The sequence below is a fragment of the Cottoperca gobio genome, chromosome 12 (assembly GCF_900634415.1).
Source record: "Cottoperca gobio chromosome 12, fCotGob3.1, whole genome shotgun sequence".
Classification (NCBI taxonomy): domain Eukaryota; kingdom Metazoa; phylum Chordata; class Actinopteri; order Perciformes; family Bovichtidae; genus Cottoperca; species Cottoperca gobio.
This window is the reverse complement of record NC_041366.1, coordinates 12,399,019-12,420,384: the sequence shown is the minus strand read 5'-3', so window position 1 is coordinate 12,420,384 and position 21,366 is coordinate 12,399,019. Positions and strand designations below refer to the sequence as shown.

The following is a 21,366-nucleotide window of genomic DNA, read 5'->3' as shown; positions in this document are numbered from 1 at the left end:
ATTTTATTTATTTAGTGTTAAATTATACATTCTTTACAGTGATTCAAGGCCTCCTTCACGCAGCCAGAAAAGCTAGAACCTTTATTTATTTATTCTTTTATATACTGTATTTTCATGGCCTAGAAATAGTCAAGTTTAATTGTCCTGAGTGTAATAATACTGAAACCAGCTTACAAAATAGTGTTTTTCTTAGAAGCTGCTCACTAAAACAGCTTTCATGTGTAATACACATGTTTATGCTGACTAGAGACGCTAGTGAAATCTGTAATAGTTTTAATGGAATTATTGCTAGAATCAAGGTCACCCTGTCTGAGGGAAGTCATGGATATTACGCCAGTCCTCTCTCTCTCTCTCACACACACACACACACACACACACACACACACACACACACACACACACACACACACACACACACACACACACACACACACACACACAAGCTTCGAGCTGCTTTAGTTGTATTAGCAGGGTTAGGGATTATTGTTGCTAGGGCATACATGCAGCCATGAGTTTAAAGTGCATGATGTCATTGATGTTATTGCATGATTTTTGGTATAATTTCCCCCTGTTTGTCGATTAAGTTTACTTTCTGGGTGTAATAGTGAATACAATGATACAATAATGTATGTGCTGGGCACAGTCATTAATAAAACAGAAGGGAAAGAATATAAATATGTATGCTTGAGTCAGTCACAAATATTGGCTGCCGTATTTATTAGTACGGATTTATGTTTATTATTCTATATCTGCATTATTATATGTGTCAGCTAAGACCATACAATTATTTAAGTTTTACATATTGTCTTTTTTCAGTAATTATTTGCCAATAATTGAAATATACAAGCAATAACCAAATTGTAAATTGCTATTCAACTCTTTCATAAGAAGGGTTAAAGGGACGGGGAGGAAGTACACATACATGCTCCATTTCAGCTCTGCCTCCACTACTGAGTCACTGGCACTAAATATGTTGTTTTGTCTCTCATATTCTAAATAAAATCCAAGGTTTTTCAAAGTGCTGTTGAACAGAGCGGAGGATGGGGGTTGGAAGGCGTGGAAAGTGGGTCTTGTGAATGTAGGTCTTTGAGACAGTGTGTGTGAGTAAAGCAGGCTTACAGTAGTAATCCTCTTCACAGACACCCATCTGACTAGCAACAGGACGCGGCCCAGACAGACACATACACGCACACACACAGAAAGGTTTTGTTAGAAGGAAATCTATTTTGTTTTGTCTTGCTTTTAGAAATACAATAGGTCATAAATAGGCCAGCGCCTCTAATCTCATAGTCGGTCCATTAATCTGATATCTAAAATGTCTAAATGAAGTTGTAATCTTCCGCTATATTTTCCAGTACGTGTTCATTTCCTCAGGTGCGGCAACTAATTGTTTATGTGATTGTTTGATACGTTACATTCCTTTTGTTTTTATCATCCATTAAAATGAAAAGGCTCCTCCAGGAAGCTGGACCCTCTGTTGACTTTATTGGTTCCTGAAATTCATTACTGCTTCCTGGCTATGATGTCATCAGACGGTTAATGACAGAGAGGAAGAGGGACTTTTGTCCGAAAATAACTCAGAAAAAAACGACAATTTTAAAAGGCGTAATGAGCCTTTAAGGATAGGGACAATGAGTTATGACTGTCACAGTCTGACTCATTTTGTCTTTGAGGGAAATGCTCTTACGAACCAAAACATGACATCAAAGTCCTTCAGTGACACAAAGTTAAGCCACTGTTGACTTTGTTAATAATGAAAACTAAATTAGAAGGGCTTTAGAGAAATGATTCAATTTGGATTATGCATAAAACCAAAAGAAAACATTAAAAAACTAAACAAGATAAAACATAGAGGACACACCGGACAAGAAATGTTATTTTTTTATTTTTTTATTTTGGCATTTCTTTGTTTTGCATTTATATTAAGCAAAGTGCATCTTATTTTCTTTTTCTCATCAACACATTGCACAATACATAAATAATGATGCATATAAAACGTCTTCATATTTACAATTAATAATATATTTATATATAACATAAAATACATTTTTCGCTTCTTATTTTATTTAATTAAATCTTAGTCATTTATTAAACAAAGTCCGTCAGAATTTTATACTTTCTTCTTCTTTTAAAACTTGTTTTTTTTCTCTGTTTGAACCTTCGGAACAAAAAAGGAAAAGGGGGTGTAGTCTGTTTGTGAGGGGGGCAGAAGAGGCGAGGAGGGTGAAGAAGAGGAAAGCCGCTGCTATCGGCTGTTGAAGATGACTTCCAACCAACACGGGCAGCTACTGATGAACTGTCTCGTGTAGCACTGTCCCCAGCCTTTCACAAAGCTTATCTGCACCGTGAAGCCCGTGCGAGGCTGCTGCGTGAACTCGTGGTCGTTCGGCCTTTGCAGGCTGCCGGCTTTGTCATAGTCAAAAGCTTTTATGGAGAAACCGGGGAACACCTTGTGCACCAGCAGCGTGCGTGAGTCCGGGTTGTCCAGTGTGGCCGACTTAATGAAGATGGGGTAGCAGCTGCGGTTGTAGACCCACACCCCGTCTGGCTCACGCGTCAGCTGGATGCCATAGCCTATCTTGGCCCGCACCATCTGCACCAGCTGGGACTTGTTGTCAGAGCAGAGCTGGCCCAGGCAGAAGCCGTTCCCCTGAGGTAGATCATAGAAGATGTCCAGAGAGGGCTCCTGGACTGAGTAGAGGCGCCCAACGCGTGTCTTCTCCTCCCAGTATGCCACCACGCACCAATGGGCCTGATCGCCAGACTCCTGTAACGCCAGGGAATCTGAAGGAAACAGAGAGAGAAGGAGAGGGTCAGACTTGGGAAGCTCCAAAGTAAAGACATGATGACACTGAAACATTAGACTGTAAAATACAAAGAGAAAGAAGAAAATGAGAGGAGAGGAGGAAAAGATGACGAGGCTTTCAAAATAAAAGCACACCGAACGTATCAAACATTGCTAATTCTTCACAACTTCTTCCTTATCCCTGTTTTGGAAATCAGAGAATTTGCTTTCATAGCGAGCCAAAAGTAAACTCATCCAGAAGCAACTCAGAGACACTGGCAGGCAAGTGTCCACACGCAGTACAATATTTGTCTAACCATTAAATGCTTATCTTCTGTCTGGCTCGCTGTATTTTTGTAGCGCCCTGGCCAACAATGTAGTGACGTCAACCGACTGTCATCAGCAACATGCTTCACCCTGCTGGACGAAAGTATAAGCTAAATCTTGGAATTTATGCTCAAAAATACGAGGCCACAACAACTTAGCAACAAGAGACGTGACTTTCATAAACACATAAACTATTCCCTGTCTATGGTGAAGCACATGGTGTTTAGCTGACGAGCAATGCCATTAACTCTCAAACCTTGGTGTCTGCATCGTTGACAAGCTAGGCCTCTCCGGTCTAAAGTTTCACCTGAGCGTAAAAGAAGTGTAGCATTGGCCATGCTCCAGTTTCCACCCCCCCCCCCTTCCTCTCCCATCTCCCTTTAATGTGCCGTCCCTCTCCCCCTTCATATCTCTATTCCACAGAAATCTGGCTCCCAGCTAGAAAAGTGGGAGCCAGTCAGGCGCAAGGGAAATAGAGGGAGACAGAGAGAGCGCGAGAGGAAAGAAAGAGGGGGCGGGGTGGGGAAGAGAAGGAATGCTTTTCACATATTTTGTCTGTTACTTTTGCAACATTGCTTCCTCTCCTGATTTTTTAAGCGTCTCTTGTGCTTTTAGGGGTCGTCACCTAATTGCTCAACAATCTCTTATACTTCCTCTCTTCTCACACACACACACAAACGCTCAAATACAGCCGCGATGAGAGACACATTCAAGGGTTAAGAAAGCTTGAAGAGGGGAAATATATGTGAGGGAAAAAATTAACAGAGCTACTCTCAGAGCCATTTCAGTCGCTCCCCCTTTCCCCCCCCCCCCCCCCTTCCTCGTTTCATCTGGCGGTGGCTGTGAATGTAACCGGTAATTTGGAAGGTCCCGTCTGAGACAAACTGCAACGTTAATGCGGCAGGATCTCTGCCGGCCTGAGCGGACTCACCGCGGCCTGTCATTAGCCTTCATTAGACGCAGGGAGAAGGAGAAGAAGAAAAAAGGGGAAGAAAAAGACAACACTGAGAGAAGAGAGTCAGAAACAGAGAGAAGGGGTGGGAGGGAGGAGAAAAACTGAAAGCATGCCTTCCATAAAACAAGAGGGGCTGTGTTCTTTGAAGTTGGTCAGAGCTGAGCCTTGGGGAGTTTATCGTAAATCCGTCTTCATGGGGTGCTGGGGGAAACTAAGCACCCAGCTATCTACCTTAGACTAAATGGAGGGCAAAAGCATTTATCTTGAGATAAGAGACAGAAAGTGTCTTTTGTGTCTGATGTCAGACAGAGTCTCCGATCCTGGCCGAGCTTTGCTCTCGGGTCTGTTTTACATGTACGTACAGGAACAGCCGTGGTTGATAAGCAGAAGGATGCGTTGGACTTTCTTAACAGCTGACAGAGGGTCTGCTGGTGGAGCTCACCTGTGGGGCCCTGTGTGTGTTTGTTATTGCTGGGAGAGACAGGGCCTGGCGTCAGAGGTCATTAGAGCGGCTGCCTGTCTGAGCCTGTCATTGCAGCCTGAAAACACCCTGCTATTCAGGACTACACTAACTGCCCCACTTCCCCTCCCTCACCGCCTCTCTTCTCCTCTCTTCTCCTCTCAGAAACTCTGACTAGTAGCAAGTTAGAACCACAGAGGAGAGAAAAGGGAAGGATCAAAGCAAAGGGTTGAAGAGAGACAGAAAAACAAGAGAGGGAAACATGAAGGGCAACAGAAGGGTCAGCTTGTAAAGCAGTGGTGTAAGAAGTATTCTTGTGTAGAAGTTGCAATACCACGATGTAGTAACAGTACATTACAAGTCCTGTCTTGCCAGAGACAGATTAAAAAAGAATGGTAAAGTCGATAATGTCCCAACCAGTATTGGTCAACCTCAACACTTCCCACAATGCAACTCAATAGCGTCTTTCATTAGACCTTCCCTGACTGATAAATGTCCACGTCTTTCTTACTCTGTGCCATCTGTTTGTAACGCAGGCTGTTATAGTTTTGTCCAAACTGAGATGACCATGAATACATCACTAGGACATCATCAGGGGGTGATTTTCTCAGACTTTATAAAACTTCCTCCAGAGCCACAGAGCGCATTATACGACACAGGCGAGTATTAAAAAAAAGTACAATATTTCCCTGTGAAATGTAGTGGAGTAGAAGTATACAGAAGTAGCACAGCAACAGTTACACAAGAGACCGACTGAGAGCTAATTTGAGAGTGAGACAAATGACCCAAAAATAAATATAGTTACAGTATTCGTACTTTCTTCTGTTCAGTTTCAGCAGAGAGAAAGCCAGACAGACAGACTCCTCCATCTGTGGGGCGCAGCCTCGTGAAGGATATGTTCACAGCTTGTCCTGACAGCAGATGAGCTTTCACCTCATGAGTAATAGTGCTGAACACAGAACCACAAACGCACGTATATATATATAAAACATACACTAATGTGAGCAGCCCTGTATCGGCACACCTTATTCCAAGTGCAAGGCTCATTTAACTGAATTTAAATGTTTAACACATCGTGTGTTTGCATGTGAGATGTCTGCCGGTGACGATCCTCATGTTACGGTCTGACACTATTTCAGGTGCTTCTCACGTAGTTGTGTATGTGTGTGTCAAACGGTGTCGTCAGAGTGTCTGCACGGAGTCCGTGTGTCCTTGGAGCGGTGTGTTTCCAGCCCCTGAACACTTACAGAGCTTGTCTGTACATCTGTCTGCATGTCTGTCTGTTTTCTGGACGTCTGCCTATCGAAGCATTAGTCCGTCTATCTGTCTGCCGCCCCCACCTGCTCGTCTGCTCTGCGGCCTTTCAGCCTGTGTGTCTCAGGCTTCTCCTCGCTGGAGATAAGCGGACTAGCTGGCAGCCTGAGGCCATCTGTCACCCCGGCCCTTTCTGCTGTGCTCCAGTCAGATGTCTGCTGCGAGTCTGTCCCAGTCTGGTTGGTCCCATGGGGCCCACACATATAAAAAGACTTTCCCTGCTGGTCCAGTATGACGCAAGACGAGAGCTAAAATGTTGATGGATCATTGCTGAATGACACTGGAGCAGATTGGTGTGCATCATGTGATCGTGGATGATAAGAATTATAACAGACCTTGTTAAAAGCTTTTTTTTTTTACATTGCAATGTTTGAAATTGCAACAAGCAGCTGGTTAGTGCAAATGTGGATGTTAGCTATTAGCAATACTATGCAAACAAAAAATGGCATATTGCACCCATATCTTTAAGGTATTTAATGGATGATCAGCTTATGGTCTGCGAGGAAGGAGGGAGGGGGAGGAACTGTAAATATATGTGATTAAATAAACCCCCCTTGCAATGCAAAATATTTACACCACCGCACAGGGAGGACACATTCGGCATATAGACACACACTGCTAGCTCCCCTGTGGATTTTAATGGTCCATGATCTTAAAGAGTGGGCGCCACGCTAGCTGAGACAATTGGTCTTGGTGGAGGAGGGACGGCTGAGAGGGGGGGAGGGCGACGACAGACTGGGTGCTTCGCTCAGGGCCAGTCTGGAAAGGTTAATCATTACCTCTGTCTGACTCCACACATACACACACACACACATACACACACACACACACACACACACACACACACAAACACCAGGTTACAATACAGAAGTCAACACAGTCAGACTCCTACACCCTCATGCAAACACACACAGTTTTCAACCTTCACTCCTGGACACAACACTATCAACATTGGTAAATAGTCTCCTATTGATCCCTGAGAGCCCTATATATATGTGTGTGTGTGTGTGTGTGTGTGTTTGTGCCTCGCTCGCCTCAGACATGTAATGACCCTGTCGTCATTAGACACACAGTGGCTGAGGAAAGGAATGGGGAAGACATAAAGGAAGCAGCTCCAGGGGAAAGGAAGGACTCTTCATGGTGCCTTATTTTCTAAGTCAACACCCTCTCTCGAGCCGGGGAAAGTCTATTCCAAAGGTCAAGGGTCACTCTGGATGCATTCCTTTTGTTCTCTCTGCCACGGCGTATATGTTCAGCCTTGTGTGTGTGTTTCTGTCAATAATGAAAGCCTGTGCATTTCCATCTCTCTGTGCTCACAAAGATATGTGGTCTTGTAGATTTTTTTGAGTTAATACAAGTAATGTAGTAGTAGAGTAAGAGTCCTTAGCAGAGCGCTTGTTAACTTCACTTTCTTCTAATTCAATGACAGGCGACCCCGTCAGAAAGAGAAAGGTCAGCTGTGTGTGCAGTGACGACAGAGTGTCTTTGTCTCACATCAATACTATAGCCTTGAACGTGTAGGCCATGGACTATATTTATTTATTTCAGTTGAAAGGTAAATTAGTCCATCTGTTGTTAGAATGATTGTAACTGGTTACTTTGACATTTTGTTTAGCCTTAGCAGGTAGATAAATATAAAGACGAATAGATGGTAGCAGCTGACAGGAAGTGCTTCTTTTGGGTGGCAGGTTACGTAAAAAGATGTGAAGTCCTTCCCCCCACTTCAGGAAACCTAAATAAGCCCTGATGGCAGGAAAACCACATAGGGGAGTGGCACAGTTTCGCTATCTACAGATCTGACTCCTAGCAGAAACACAGATAGAGAGAATGAGTTGCAGACACGCCATCTCTAACATGAACCATCCGGCCACGACCGGGAGGAGATAAGGAGAAGAAATGGCGCATGTTTTCCTAAAGCCTCCATCTGCAATATAATTTTCTTTGAGTGGAACTTTCTGCTATAATTACATGATCCACATATCTTGATGCTGCTTAGGCACGGTGTTTTTATCTCAGTTTGAGATAAAATACAGTAATGTTTCATAATTAATTGGGCAGCATCTTCCATTTGGATCCACATTAACAGAAAACTACATCATGATACTTTTTTCACTGAAGGACATTTTATTCTCCTGTAACACCTCCTTCCTACTCCTGAAGAGTTATTATTCCAACACTTCATCATGCTGACCCTCGCGCACACACACACACACGCACGCACGCACGCACACACACAATCCCCTGCAGCCCAGCTTTCCCAGGGTGACAGGACAAATAAACAATGGGCTAGTTGGATACAAGGTGCCAGGCAGGCTGTAATGATGTCATCAGCTCACTTTTGCAAACACACAAGTCAGAGGATGACTTGCTATGGACAGATGGACAGACAAGCCGAACAATCACCCACATTGTTGTACTGTAGTGAAACACTGTGGGAACTGAATAATACAAACACACCAGACAACCAGCAGAGCCAGTTGTGTGTGCGGTCTGAGCTTTTGTTGTGATGTTACTCTGTTATTAATAATTATGCACCTCTGTATGTCTGTGAATGTGTGTGTGTGTGTGTGTGTGTGTGTGTGTGTGTGTGTGTGTGTGTGTGTGTGTGTGTGTGTGGTTATGCCAACATCACGGTCTATGATAGAGATGTAGCTACTGACAGGGCTGAGTCTGTCGCTTAGCTGAAGACACACACGCACACCTCCAGTCTGAGTACACAAAAGACAAACTGACTACATGAATGAGCAGAGTAGAGACAGTAGTACTGTGTGTCACACTACACACACATGTTTACAGGAATGTGTCTTCACTTATTCCCATTTCCGTCTTTATGCTGCTAAAGAGGGGGTTCTCTCCCTCCCGTCCTCTTTCTCCTTCACACGCAGTCTCTCTTTCATATCTTCATACATTGAGGTAATGTCAAAATCCACTTCCACAGAGTGACTGCAAACCAAAACAATGTTCATCTTGTTCTGGGCTTCCCTCCAGCTCTGGCTCGGAGCCAAATCTGCATAGCCCACCTTTCAATCAACCGGCTAATGCTAAGGTAGGCCAATGTTTTCAACTGTAAATGTTGATTATGCCACACTAAGAAACACACAACAAGAAGCATCTCAATCTGAGAAAATCTTCAGCACAAATCCAAACAAGCACTCCGTCCTCTCTTCTCTTTCCCCCCTCTCTCCATCCTCCGCTGTCTCCGCGTGCTGTTTTTTCGATTTGTGCAGCATAATGACACAGGGTGGGGAGCAGAGGACGGCCAAAAACCAAAATGAAGTCCCTTGCCAAGAGGCGGCTTGGCTGCCGCGCAAGGAGAGGAAGTGGGGAGTAATGAGAGATCCTGGCCCCGGCACGGAGCGGGCCGGCTCTGCTCTGCTCAACTCGCTGACTGAACACACAGCCTCCAAATTACAGAGAACAGAGCAGAGCTGCCGGCCATCTCTTCCTCCACCCAAAGCCGCCATCTTCTCTCCCTACTTCATTCATTTCTCTTACTGTTCAAGCAAAAGGAACATCAAGATTTAACCAAAGCAGAAACTGTTTTAAAATGTTTTTTTTGTAGCAAGTCTACCCGGCTATAATACATACATATAAATATATATATATATATATATATGTAAATTTGTATCTTTGAAGAAACAAATGTTTAATTTCTGTCTTCCTTTTTTTGTTTTACTCCCTCCCTCTTTATGGTTGGTGCACTCCAGTGTTTGTTTTCCGTCAAGAAGAGGCCTCGGCTGCCTCCCTGTCCGCTCCCCTTTTCCTCAAAGACATGAGGTCATATCCTGCGCAGCCCTTTCCTTTGCCTGCTAACCCAAACAAGGCAGGAATGCCGAGAGAGCGGAGAGAGACTGAGGGTGCTCTGTTTCTGACTTGAGTCGTCGATTGCTGGAAGTTAGCAATCTTAGCAGAAGATTGTGTATCAACATTGGTGATACATAATTTAAACCTTACTTACTGTAAATAACTCATAACAAACAAATTCCAAACAACACACAGGCCTTCTCTCCCACTGCGGTTGCACCAAAAATGGGCCGTTTCTTCAGGGCCCTCCATATGACAGCAGAACTAGTTTGATTTAATGAGCCGAGGTGCCAAGACCAGATTTAATCTGTGTCAGAGCCCCTGATGAAGGTTATACCTCCAGCCGATTCACTGGATGACTAATTGAGTGACTGAAAGGCTGGCCGACTGTCTGTCGAGCGAGGTGACTGGTTGGTGGTATAAGAATACAACTCGGCCTAAATTTAACCTGCAGTGGGAGGAAGCGCCTGTGTGACAGTCGGCCGTGCGCCAGGGCTTGCACCAGGTCATTCTATCTGCCCGTCTGTGTGTATGTGTGAAAATGCGCGTGTGTGCGTACATGTCACCGCAGCCCGACTGGATCCTCTTACACACAGGCACTCCGGGTCAGTCCCCGATGGCACCCACCGACATACACACACCGATGCTACACATCCAATAAGAGCCAGGCACAAACAGACGTCTATAACTCACCTTCAAAGAAGATTAAATGCATGTACACACTATGACTGGGTTTTAATCCTCAATACTTATTTGGACCACCTGAAATGTGTCCACATCACTAATTATCAAATACTACCATTCAGATTCATAATCCAGATAATTACATTTTTGATCAGATTGCTCCAGGCTCAACACAAAATGTTGCCAATTTTAGACAAAGTTCGGCAAAGTTCTTATATGGCTGCTTGTGAAATGACAACATTTAACACATGCGAACATTTGGATTCCGCATTGGTAAGAAAACTCAAGTATCGTAGCAGCACTGGAATATAATATATTTTTGAATGATTCCCAGCCCTAGAGCACACATACACACACAAAACTTGTTCCAGACCTCTTGGTGCTTGACAAGACGGAAGTCTGGCTACGTGGGTGCCACCAGAGCTGCTTATGAACGATCTAGTCTCTAACACGTTTAAATATTACTTAACACTCCACAGATTCATAACCAACAATCCAGCACTCTCTTAACCCTGACCCATTCTCCCATTTCCAAATCTCTCTCTTGATCTCTCTCTTCAGTTTCTGGGTAAACCTAAACCTCTGAGCTAAAGCCCTCACGCCAGCTCAAACCAAGATCAGCACCCTGACTCCCAGCTCCAGGCCTCGAGCCATCAACCCCCCTCCTCCTCCTCCTCCTCCTCCTCTCCTCCTTTCCTACTCCTCTTCCCTCCTCTCTGCTCTGTTCCAAGCTGATGACGTGAGCCAGCGAGAGGAGCTTTGGAGCTGGTAGCCTGGCAGGCAGCCTAGTTTGCATTTGCGCTTGTCGCTGTCGCAGCTCACTTAACTCCTTCCAGCCTGGATGTTCTAGGCTTTTTTCAAGATGGATAAACAAAGACAGTAAAAAAGGAAAGATGGGAGAGGAGGATGTTATCTCCAACCTCATCTCATCAGCTCTGTCTGAAATGGGTTTTTAATTTTGCTCTTGCTAAAGTATAATTAAAGCTGCTTTACCAATCAACTCTAGCTCTTTCTAAATGTCGACAAGAACCTAATTATTCTACTACAATGCAAAATAGTAAAAGCATGACTCTTGCCACCCTCCTTCCCTCAAAGAAACCCTCCTCTCTCTCTTCCTTCTCCTCTCTGTAAATATGTCTGGAGAAGAACATAAAAAGGGCAGAGTGAGTGAATTAGAAGGTCAGCAGCGGGCCTCTGGGAGAGCCATGTTTCTTTTGTCAGAGCCCCAGAGGGAGGGAGCAAAGGAGGGAAGCAGGGAGAGAGGGAGGGAGTATGAGGGAAGGAAAGGAAAGGAGCAGCTTTTTTTTTCTTGGCTCGCCAGGGAAATCATGAGGGCAGAGAGCTTCGGCCATCCCACCCTGGCCTTTCTACCTCTACTGCTTTTTACTAAGGAGGACCATTCACTGGAGCACTGGCCATCGCTGCCATGTTATCCTCGTCAGGAAGGAAAACAGGGGAGGAGGAAGAGAGTACGCCTTGCTGAAGGAGAGGAGTAAGGGAGGGAGCATGGGGGCGCCTGTTAAGACTCCAGTTCTAGGGTTTCACAGTTTAAACTGGGTCTAAAATGTGTCTTTAGTTAATTCACACAGGGAGGACTTTAGTGTCTATCTGAAGGTGTGCAGGAGAGGAGAGGAAGAAGAACCCCCATCTAAGGACACACACACACACACACACACACACACACACACACAGACACACACAGACACACACAGGCAGTCAAGCTAACCCCCCTACCACCAAACAAGGGGGGGGGGGGGGGGGGGGGGGAATGGGCAGCGAACACCAACTGACATAAAACAGGCTTTAAAGGCCCAGTAATGAGAACCATCTGAGGCAAAGGAAAGCAGAGAACAGCACAGAGCAATCTCAGGCAGTGGAGAGCAAACTCTCTCTCTCTCTCTCTCTCTCTCTCTCTCTCTCTCGCTGTGAACACCATCTTATTCTGTAGCCTGCGGACAGGGCGCTGGGTAAGGAAGGCAACGCTGCCAAAGGGGATTATGGGAGAAAAGCTGAGGAAGCCCGAAACACGTCCTGCATGAGAGATGGAAGAAAGAAAGGCGCCTGTGTCTCGCTCTTATCCACACAGAGCCCAGAGGAGAGTTAACTGTCCACAAAGACATCCCCTGTACGCACAAACACACCCAAACAAACACTCGCATGTCAGTTGAAGCCTCTCTTTGCTGCTATTTTTTCCCACAATACCACACGCACAGAGCATATTCTTCTCCAAACAACGGTTTGGCGTGTTTGTCTTCCATTACACGCAACACAGAGAGGGAGAAGAGGAAGAGGAAAAGAGAGCAGCGTTGTTCAAAGAGCCAGGAGGGAGGAATTTATGTGGATGTGGGAGAAATACACCACCCTCCTTCACTGGCTTTTTTTTATTACAGAGGGGAAGCAGGGGCCCCCACAATCACTGCCTCATCATCACAAGTATGGAGGGGAGAAGAGTGTGTGTTTTGGGAGGAATGCACAGGAGAAGAAAAAGAAAACAGAGGAGGAAAATAATATGACTTTTAAAAGGAAGGGCCGGTAGAAAAAGATGGGAAATCTATTTGTAGGAATATTTACCTGAAAGCCCCACAGGGGCTGAGTATGTCGTTCCCCCAGTCTCACTGGATGAAGGTCCAGAGTCTGGAGAATCTAATGGAGAGAGAAAGAGAGACTTTGAATTAGCACTGTGTGTGTTCCTGTGTGTGTGTTCATGTGTGTGTGTGTGAGGGGAGAAGGCAAAGCAGCAGCTGTGAGACCGTCAATCACTCCAGTGAAATCAATGCCTAATGAAGACGCTGACGACGAAGCTCACACTCTCACACACACAGAAAAGACTTACAGAGGAGAGTTTCTTACACCCCTGATAATCCCCCATAATCCACTGCTTCAGGAGGAACGTTAGCTCTGCATCTCTGCAGAGACGAGCTACTGATCTGGAAGGAGCTATATTCTTCGGCTAATGACTGAGGCATGGGCTCGAGCTGGAAACTCCTGATCCCTGCTCAATAATCAAATGTGTTCTCCTCTTTTAATAGAGATCCAAACTGATAATTGTCTATTAATAATATTCCCTCCCCTGCTTTTCTGTCTAAGAACAGATAAATATGAGCCTCATCATCAGCAGCAAATGTTTATCAGAAACGTTTTTACATCAAGTTTTACGTGTGTTTGCGGCTGCCTTGGCCGACAGAGCTTGAAAGCTGTTCACCGTACATATACGCCACACTAGCCGTCAGACAAGAAAATAAAAACTACTCATTCTCGCTCACTCTACACTCTCTTTGCATTTCAATGCTTAGCTCCCACTAAGACATGTAATGTAGACTAGTTTCGACATGACACCTGAATGGAGCTTTAACAAAAAAACGCTGTGTGTGTTGAGCAGGGCAGCGCACTGCTGGGAGCAGGCTGCCACTGCTGCTGAGTTGCTGCTGGTAGCTTGGTATTCACTAATAATACATTCCTCTTGCAGCACGTCGACGCTGCGCTACACCTTCTATCCATTGAACCATGGTGTGTGGTGGTGATCGCCTCCACTCATTGCAAGCCGTGTTACTGTTGCATTAAAATAGGTTGCAAAAAAGACCATTTAATAGCTCTATCGGAGGTGTTTTGGAATAACTACAGTGGATGCAAACTGAAGAAAAACAGCAAGTAGGAGTTCAGTAAGTATTTAATCCACATATGGCGAGGTGGAGGAGGATATTTCTGTTGGATACTTCCACTCTAAAGCTAACAGCCTCATTGGCCTCCTGTTTGACCAGGCAGAGCTGCAGTAGCTGAGAAGTAATAAGGAAACCGCGAGCATAGCGGTTTGACTGCAAGCCCTCCTCCCAGCCACCCTGCCCTGTCCGGACGTGGCCCGTGCTTCTTGTGGCCACAGCAATGAGATGCACAGGCATAGCCCAAGCCTACCTCGCTTTCATTGGCTGCCAGCAGCCTTTGCCCTGATCTCCCGGGCAACAGTTCACAGCTGACCACAGGGCTGAGGGGGCATCAGAGAGAAAAAGCTAAACAGTGTGTGTTTTATATTCCCCAGAGCTGAAACAAGGTAGTGTTTTCACGTCTCGGCTGCTTTCATACTGACCGCCGCTCTTTGAGCGGACCGGCCCTGACACATATAACCCCACTTCCTGCTCACTGGAATCATAAAACCATCATCATAAAATCCAGCGCTCTTACACTTCATGCAGATATTTCCGTCTGATTGCCTTCTGAAAGTTATCTATGCAGGTTTTCTGAATGTCGTGATGATTTAACACAGGCTAATATAAAGCAAATATAGAGAAGTTGTAATAGAGCCCAGTATTGACAAGGAGTTGATGATTGACAGCTCCCCAAGGCCACTGGGGAAAAACCCCATCTTTCTGCTTGATAAGTTCATCCGACCTCTGAGTGTGTGTGTGTGTGTGTGTGTGTGTGTGTGTGTGTGTGTGTGTGTGTGTGTGTGTCTGTGTGTGTGTATGTCTGTACCCTCCAGACTACTCCATTGTCATATTAATATATGTTGTCTTTCACCCTCCTTCTCCAATACAGAGACAGACAGAAAGGCAGACAGACAGAGTCTCTTTTGATTAACCACCACTGCAGCTGCACTGACTGAATAAGGAAATAGCACAGCAGGTGACTTTCAGAGTGCTTCACTTTTTCACTTAAATAAATGTGACTTTAAAGACAGGCATATTAAAAAATCTAAAAGCTCTACTGGGAGCCACCTGATGATATTTTCTTTGCCTTTATCTGTTCTTGATGGCAATATTTAATTCCCACGCAGTCAAACCAATTCAAGTTTTAACAGTTTGCTCAGAGAAGGGAAACAGGGTTGGTTGTATAATAATTTCCTTTGTCTGCATCCAGCTTGCATTTCCTATTTACATTCTTGTTTCCTTTCATCACTGGAATATTTCCAACAGAACTCGTAGTACAAAGACGCTCCGTGAGCTGAGACAGATATCACATCAGGAGGAGGTTGAGTATGAAGAGGATTTCACTGTTGATCAATCTGGATATGTTCTGCTTGTATTTCAGGTTTGTTAAATGCTTTTCAGGTAAAACAATATTGCAAAAGCCTGGTAAATAAAGACAGAAAGAAGGAGGCTTTGAAGAACCACAGCTGCAGCTGCAATGACTTCCTATTGTTTCCACTCACTGAAAGCCACTTTCTCCTTCTCCTGACTAACTGGCTGGCAGGTCATTGTTCAACTCTGAGCTTTTCCTGTACGGGCAGACAGAGGTAAATGAACAAAGCTGTATACTGCAATGTATATCTTTGTCACCCTCTTTGTGACCAAAGGAGTCTCATCTCCTTCTCTTCCTCTCTGCTCTCGCACTATTCTGGTTATAGCCTGAAATCTAACACACTTCAAAGCTGACTTAATAGGCTATGACATAACCCGATGCCACTTTCCAGCACTGGGGAATAGGATGACAACCACAGCAGCATGTGGAGTCTGGCACAGGTGGAGAGAGAAAACAATTAAGTAATACCAAAGCTTGTTATGGGGAGAAAAACAGTTGGCGCACTTGCACATGCTCTCTCTCGATCCCTAAAACAAAACACATCCAAACAGATGCGGGACGGCGACACACACCCAAACACACAAGTCCTATAAACCTTAATCTGATGATTAATTTGGTTGATTAAGGCAGGCCGGCTCCAGACGCCTCTGTCTGTGCTGCAAATCACAATAGATAGATGGACACACAAACAAACAACTCCCCCTCCCCCCCATAAGTCACACACACACAAACACACACTCTTGAATGCCCCTGGTGACATGCCAGTCAGTCTATAGCTGGTATCTCAACTTTGTGTTGCTTTGCCCTGGCTGCCAGCCATGTTAGAATTGCCCAGCCAGCCAGGCGTGCCACTCCAATGCTATCATAAATCACAACATAACATGGAGCTGATTCCTAGACACACACACACACACACACACACACACACACACACACACACACACACACACACACACACACACACACACACACTGCAGGGGATGTGTGTAAGACCATATGCAAATGTATGTCAGACAATACATAAACATTCATGAATACAAGATGGCTTTTCAGATGTGCATGTTTTGCAGGAAATTAAAATATGCATTTATGTATGTGTACATCAAGCTCACCTGGTGGTTTAAGATAGTCCATGGGATAGCGTGAATATGGAGGAGGAGGAGACTCTGCATGGAGGGGGGAGGAAGAGACAAACAGAGCATGAGAAGAAAAAAAAGGGAGAGATCTAAACTTTATGATAAGAGTTGTCATTCTTCTGGGAAAAGGTTTTGTGTCTGTCAGCTCAGCCTGGAGAGGCAGGCAGTGAGGCCGGCCGGGCGGCTATTGCCTTTCATTGGCAGGCAGATAAACAGGGGGCCGCCTGGCGCCAGGAGGGCCACTATCAGCGTCTAGGACAAACTGAGATACGGGCCTCTTTTGGCCCAGGACGCCAAGCAAGCACGCGCGCGCGCGCGCACACACACACCCAGGCAATGGGAACTTCACCGTGGAAAGACCATAAAGCCCTGGATGAGTCGCTTTGCACTTTGGAAATGCCAATTGTGAAATGTTGAGATACCAAATGGGCAGTTTGTTTAGAAAGCCGGGCTTTGATGAAGTAAAAAATATTCTGATTGAAGGTGAAAAACACAATTTAACATCAGGATGCAAGCCAATCAAGTAACCAACACATTTAACATTTAAAAAGACGATAAATCATCATTATAATAATTGGATGGAAAACATATGTGATGTGATTATTTCAATGTAAGAAGCCAAATTCAGATTTAATGACACCATTCTTTCGGAAAGATGTAGCGGACAACTTGGCACGCTTTCCACATCGGTCAAGTTTGACCTTATGGAAACTCAAGACTGTGCCAAGAGAGGTGATGTCATTTGAATTAGGCTAATTATCCCTTTAAGAGTCTGGTAATACTTTGACATGAGCCTAATGACACGGTGTCTGAATTTGCACTTGATTTCAAATGAGGTCCGACCACCAGAGAATTAAACACAATTTCAGAACTGCTGTTGTGAGGTTGAGGTTATTATAAAAAAAAATCCAGCTCACCGAGTTCACAAAGTCTGCTCATGTGGTGCGGGTTGCAGCAAACGTGCTCTGGGTTTATTTTCCCGTAGGATTCACAGCAAGACAGCCTCTTCAGCTCCGAGGAATGCCTGAGGTCCGGCCACCTGAACACTTTGTAGAGCAGCATGGGGAGAGAGTAAGACTGTTGACCCACTTTGGCGTCCACTTTGCTGGGCAGGAGCAAGCAGGGGCTTCGGGCACCCCCCTTGGACTCCACCGCCTGCAAAAGCAACTCTAATTGTTTCTCTTTGATCTTTTTCAGTATTGAGTGGGTCAACGCCTTCAATTCAGCCTCCGACCCGGCGTTGGACTTGGCCACCTTTGTCGTTTTGCCCATGCAGCAGCCCCCGGAGCCATGCGTCCCTCTATCCGCCTCCCCGTCGCCCTCCACGGGCGCACGGCTCCTCCAGAGTCGCCGGACGAGCCCCGATCGTTTGGTCCTAAACATGCGGGACGAAAAGAGGGTTCCCCGGCTAAAAAACGAGCATGGTGTCCGCAAATCATGAAGATTCCGGGATCCGAGTCCAGGCAATGACAAGCAGCCTGAGAAAATACGGTGGAAAAACTGGGAGCTGGATAAGCAGAGGAAATCTGTAGCATACGCCAGTCTCTGCTGCCTTCTCCTGCAGGCTTGATCACCGAAAAGCAGTCGAGGTTCCCGGGACAGTCAGCTTTTCCTTCGCGGATAAATAACCATCACTTCCAGATGTTTAAGACTAACCTATACAAATGAATATTGCAGTTTATAAAGCTCTGCTACAACACAGCAGCATGTAGCCTGACTGTGTTACAGTTCTTCACTTGGTGATGTGCAGCCTATAGCGCTGTGAACTGACCCCTTTAAAACACGCTCCGTGCCGATTTTCAGCATAAAAACAATGTCAAAACATCTTTCTATCTAAGTGCATTAGCTGTAGTAGAAATTAGACGAACTGTGGCATAATAGAGCCTAAACGTTATCACAGTTATCCCATGAAAACTGAGGCTCGCCACCGTCTCTTCAAGAGCATTAATCCAAAGAATCCTTGATCCGACTGCACAGAGTAGGGCTATCCAGCAGGCTCGCGGAGGCTTTTTTATCCGTTATCGTCTAAATATGCCACTCGTCTGCTGAGGATGTGGTTTGCTGGTAAGAATGAGCCTCGTCCAAAGAGTCAGGGAGCAAATTCAGGACTGATTCTCTCACCCGAGTTGAGTTGCGTTTGAAAGAGAAAGCGAGAGCGACCCTCGGGTTACGTCCGAGCACCGAGCCTAGTAAACTATTTTAGAAGAAGAATCCTTAAAGATTAAATAATCCAACCTCGTATCTCACACCAAGTTTCTGTCTGAGTGTGGAAGAAAGCGAGCCGACGAGTGATCTCGAGGGGGGTAGATGGCTCTCTGTCTGTAAATGAGGCGGATGGTTTGGGTGCCCTTGCTCCGTCTCCAGTGCGCATTGACGCGCCCGGTCACGTGTGTGTCTAGACACCCTGTCGCTTAAAAGAAATGTGATTGTGTAGCGCAAACAACAAGCCCACAGCTCACACACGCACGTGCACACACATGGACACGAAAAGGGGTAGGAAAGTTAACATTTTCCCAGAAAAAGTGTAACGTTGAGAATACGAGGACAAGGTTGGGAAAATAAGTTTGGCCAAAAATTAAACTCTCAATTTAAGAAATGTATGTTATATTTCTGAATTTTAAATAGGCCCAAACTGAAGAATATATAACGTAGGCCCTCTGTAATTTATTAAAGCTTGTTTTTTTCACGCACATTTTACACGAATATGCAAAATAGACAAAATGTTGCATCTTTTGTAAAATTGAGTTCAATTAATCTGATCCCTCTGTTGAGGCGAAAGCATCTATGCTAAATGGCCTATGTATTATTGGTGATGGAAATCAATACAATTTAAATATGGACGACAATATCATCTCATATCAAACATTTTGCTATAGTCATGATAATCAATCGTGGTAGTTTCCCCCTGGTTGTATTGTGTGGGGGATTTGCCCTTAATCAGGTTTCTCAGGCAGCGCTTGCGCCACCATTAAGCGCAACTCAGAAAGGACTGTAGTTGGGGTCTTCTACTAGAAGCGAAGGGGCTAGCTAGGATATAGAAGTTGTGCCTGCGAGCCTCTACTTAGGACTGCAAAGACAAAAATCCAACATGTCCGAAACACAGATGAGAGCGCGCTGCTGCCTCCCGCTGGACGTTTATCTTTCAACTGGGACAACACACGAACGTCCTTTGAGTTTGTTTGCCTTAATTATCAACACAACAGTTTCCACCTTTCTTTCTTTATCCTATTAAACGATCCATTGGCAGTGGATCAATGTCCTACTCCCTGACAGTAGATAAAAGGATATGTCCACTTTATTTACTGTCTTTATCAAATAAGTCCATATTTATTATGACAGGCGCGATGGTTTGATTTGATCAATTTACCGTATTATGTGAAGTGTGAGAGGCATAGGATATACTACCAAACAGTGTGGCAGTTTTTAGTTTTTATATTATATATAAAACTATAATACAAAGGCTATATAAATGGTTTGACTAATGGCTACACTGTTGTCACATTATTAGCAGTAGTGCATATTGAATTGTTTGAACCATAAACCAGACCTGTGTAAAACACAGCAAATTGTGTTGAAATAATCTCATCAAACAACAGAAGAGAGACACCTACAACATCTGTGGCTGCAGAGCACCTCAGACACACTGAGCTGCATTAGCATGAATGCTTTTTCCCCCTAATGTATATGCGTGTGTCTCCTCCGTAGCCTAATTGTGTTCCCCAGACAGACAGTAGTCCAGAGGAGGAGGTGCAGGCAGCAGTATGTTAATGTGTCAGTGAGCCAGTGTCGCTGCAGGGCAGGGGGGTGGATGGCTCATAATGATGAGATGTGCAGGGTCGGGCGACGGAGGGAGGAGGGGTGTGTGTGTGTGTGTGTGTGCGTGTGTGTGTGTGTGTGTGTGTGTGTGTGTGTGTGTGTGTGTGTGTGTGTGTGTGTGTGTGTACGTGTGTACGTGTGTGGATGGGGGTAGTCAATTGCTCATCCCCACATTGTCCCAGGATCCCCCACTGGCGCCGCGCAAGGCACAACGCAAAGAGCCCAAACGGTTCAGAGGACTGCGCCGCTTTTTAAGGTAGTCTGGAAGCAATCAGTCAGAGGAAAAGGTCTGTCAGAGGGGTTGTGGAAGTGGCTGTAGACGCACATTGTCCCCTCCCCTCTCTCTACATCTCCCTGCCCTTTCTTTTGTGTGTGTGTGTGTGTGTGTGTGTGTGTGTGTGTGTGTGTGTGTGTGTGTGTGTGTGTGCGTGTGTGTGTGTGTGTGTGTGTGTGTGTTGTGTGAGTGTTTGTGTGACTATTCTCCAGACTCCAGGAAGTAGCTCCAGCTCCAGTCTGGCTGCAAGAGTCTGTCTGCATCCTGGCCTGCATAAATGCGCAGGATCGAGTTTTATTTAACGTTTTTTTAAACCACTATACTTGTCCTTACTTATTTCAAACCCCACTTCACATTAAAAATAACAGATAATTGAATGGTGCATTCAGCTGCATGGGGCAATCTTGTAATCTAGGGTTTCTTAAACTATGGGTCCTCATCCAAATGGGATTGTTGACACTTTATTTATGGGCCATGTATACATACTGGGAACTCTATAGACATTATTTGACATTATAGGATTATAGGTTTCTTCCTTGGCCTATCATACACCCTCAAGTGTTAAATTGGTACAACTTATTAAACCATGGACCCTCATTAAAACTACAATATCTTAATGGAACTTCTAATTGTGCACATTAATACAACCATGGTGCAGGGACAGAGCTGTTGACGTCTGCATAGCTCTGACCCCTTCTCCCAGAATAATAATTTACAAACAGGCTGAAAAATATGATATGATATGATATATGATATCCTTTAAAATGAAATAAATGAGTCAATAGTCAGAGATAGGCC

The 21,366-nt window shown here is 44.9% G+C and overlaps 1 protein-coding gene across 1 annotated transcript; it reads right to left on the bottom strand.

Moving 5' to 3' along the window:
- Positions 1-1,883: 1,883 nt before the first annotated feature.
- Positions 1,884-18,855, bottom strand: smad7 (SMAD family member 7). The gene is made up of 4 exons (XM_029444991.1): positions 17,396-18,855; positions 16,455-16,508; positions 12,901-12,972; positions 1,884-2,784 (listed from the first exon to the last, which is right to left on the bottom strand). Exons 1-4 carry the CDS (start codon positions 17,859-17,861, stop codon positions 2,246-2,248), a joined length of 1,131 nt encoding a protein of 376 aa, XP_029300851.1. The 5' UTR covers positions 17,862-18,855; the 3' UTR covers positions 1,884-2,245.
- Positions 18,856-21,366: the final 2,511 nt, after the last annotated feature.

Coding starts and splice junctions, on each gene's coding strand:
- smad7 (XM_029444991.1), bottom strand. CDS start 17,861: ATGTTTAGGACCAAACGATCGGGGCTCGTCCGGCGACTCTGGAGGAGC. Junction 16,509..17,395: donor GAGCAGACTTTGTGAACTCG/GTGAGCTGGATT, acceptor CCCTCCATGCAG/AGTCTCCTCCTCCTCCATAT. Junction 2,785..12,900: donor AGCCCCTGTGGGGCTTTCAG/GTAAATATTCCT, acceptor TGTTTCCTTCAG/ATTCCCTGGCGTTACAGGAG.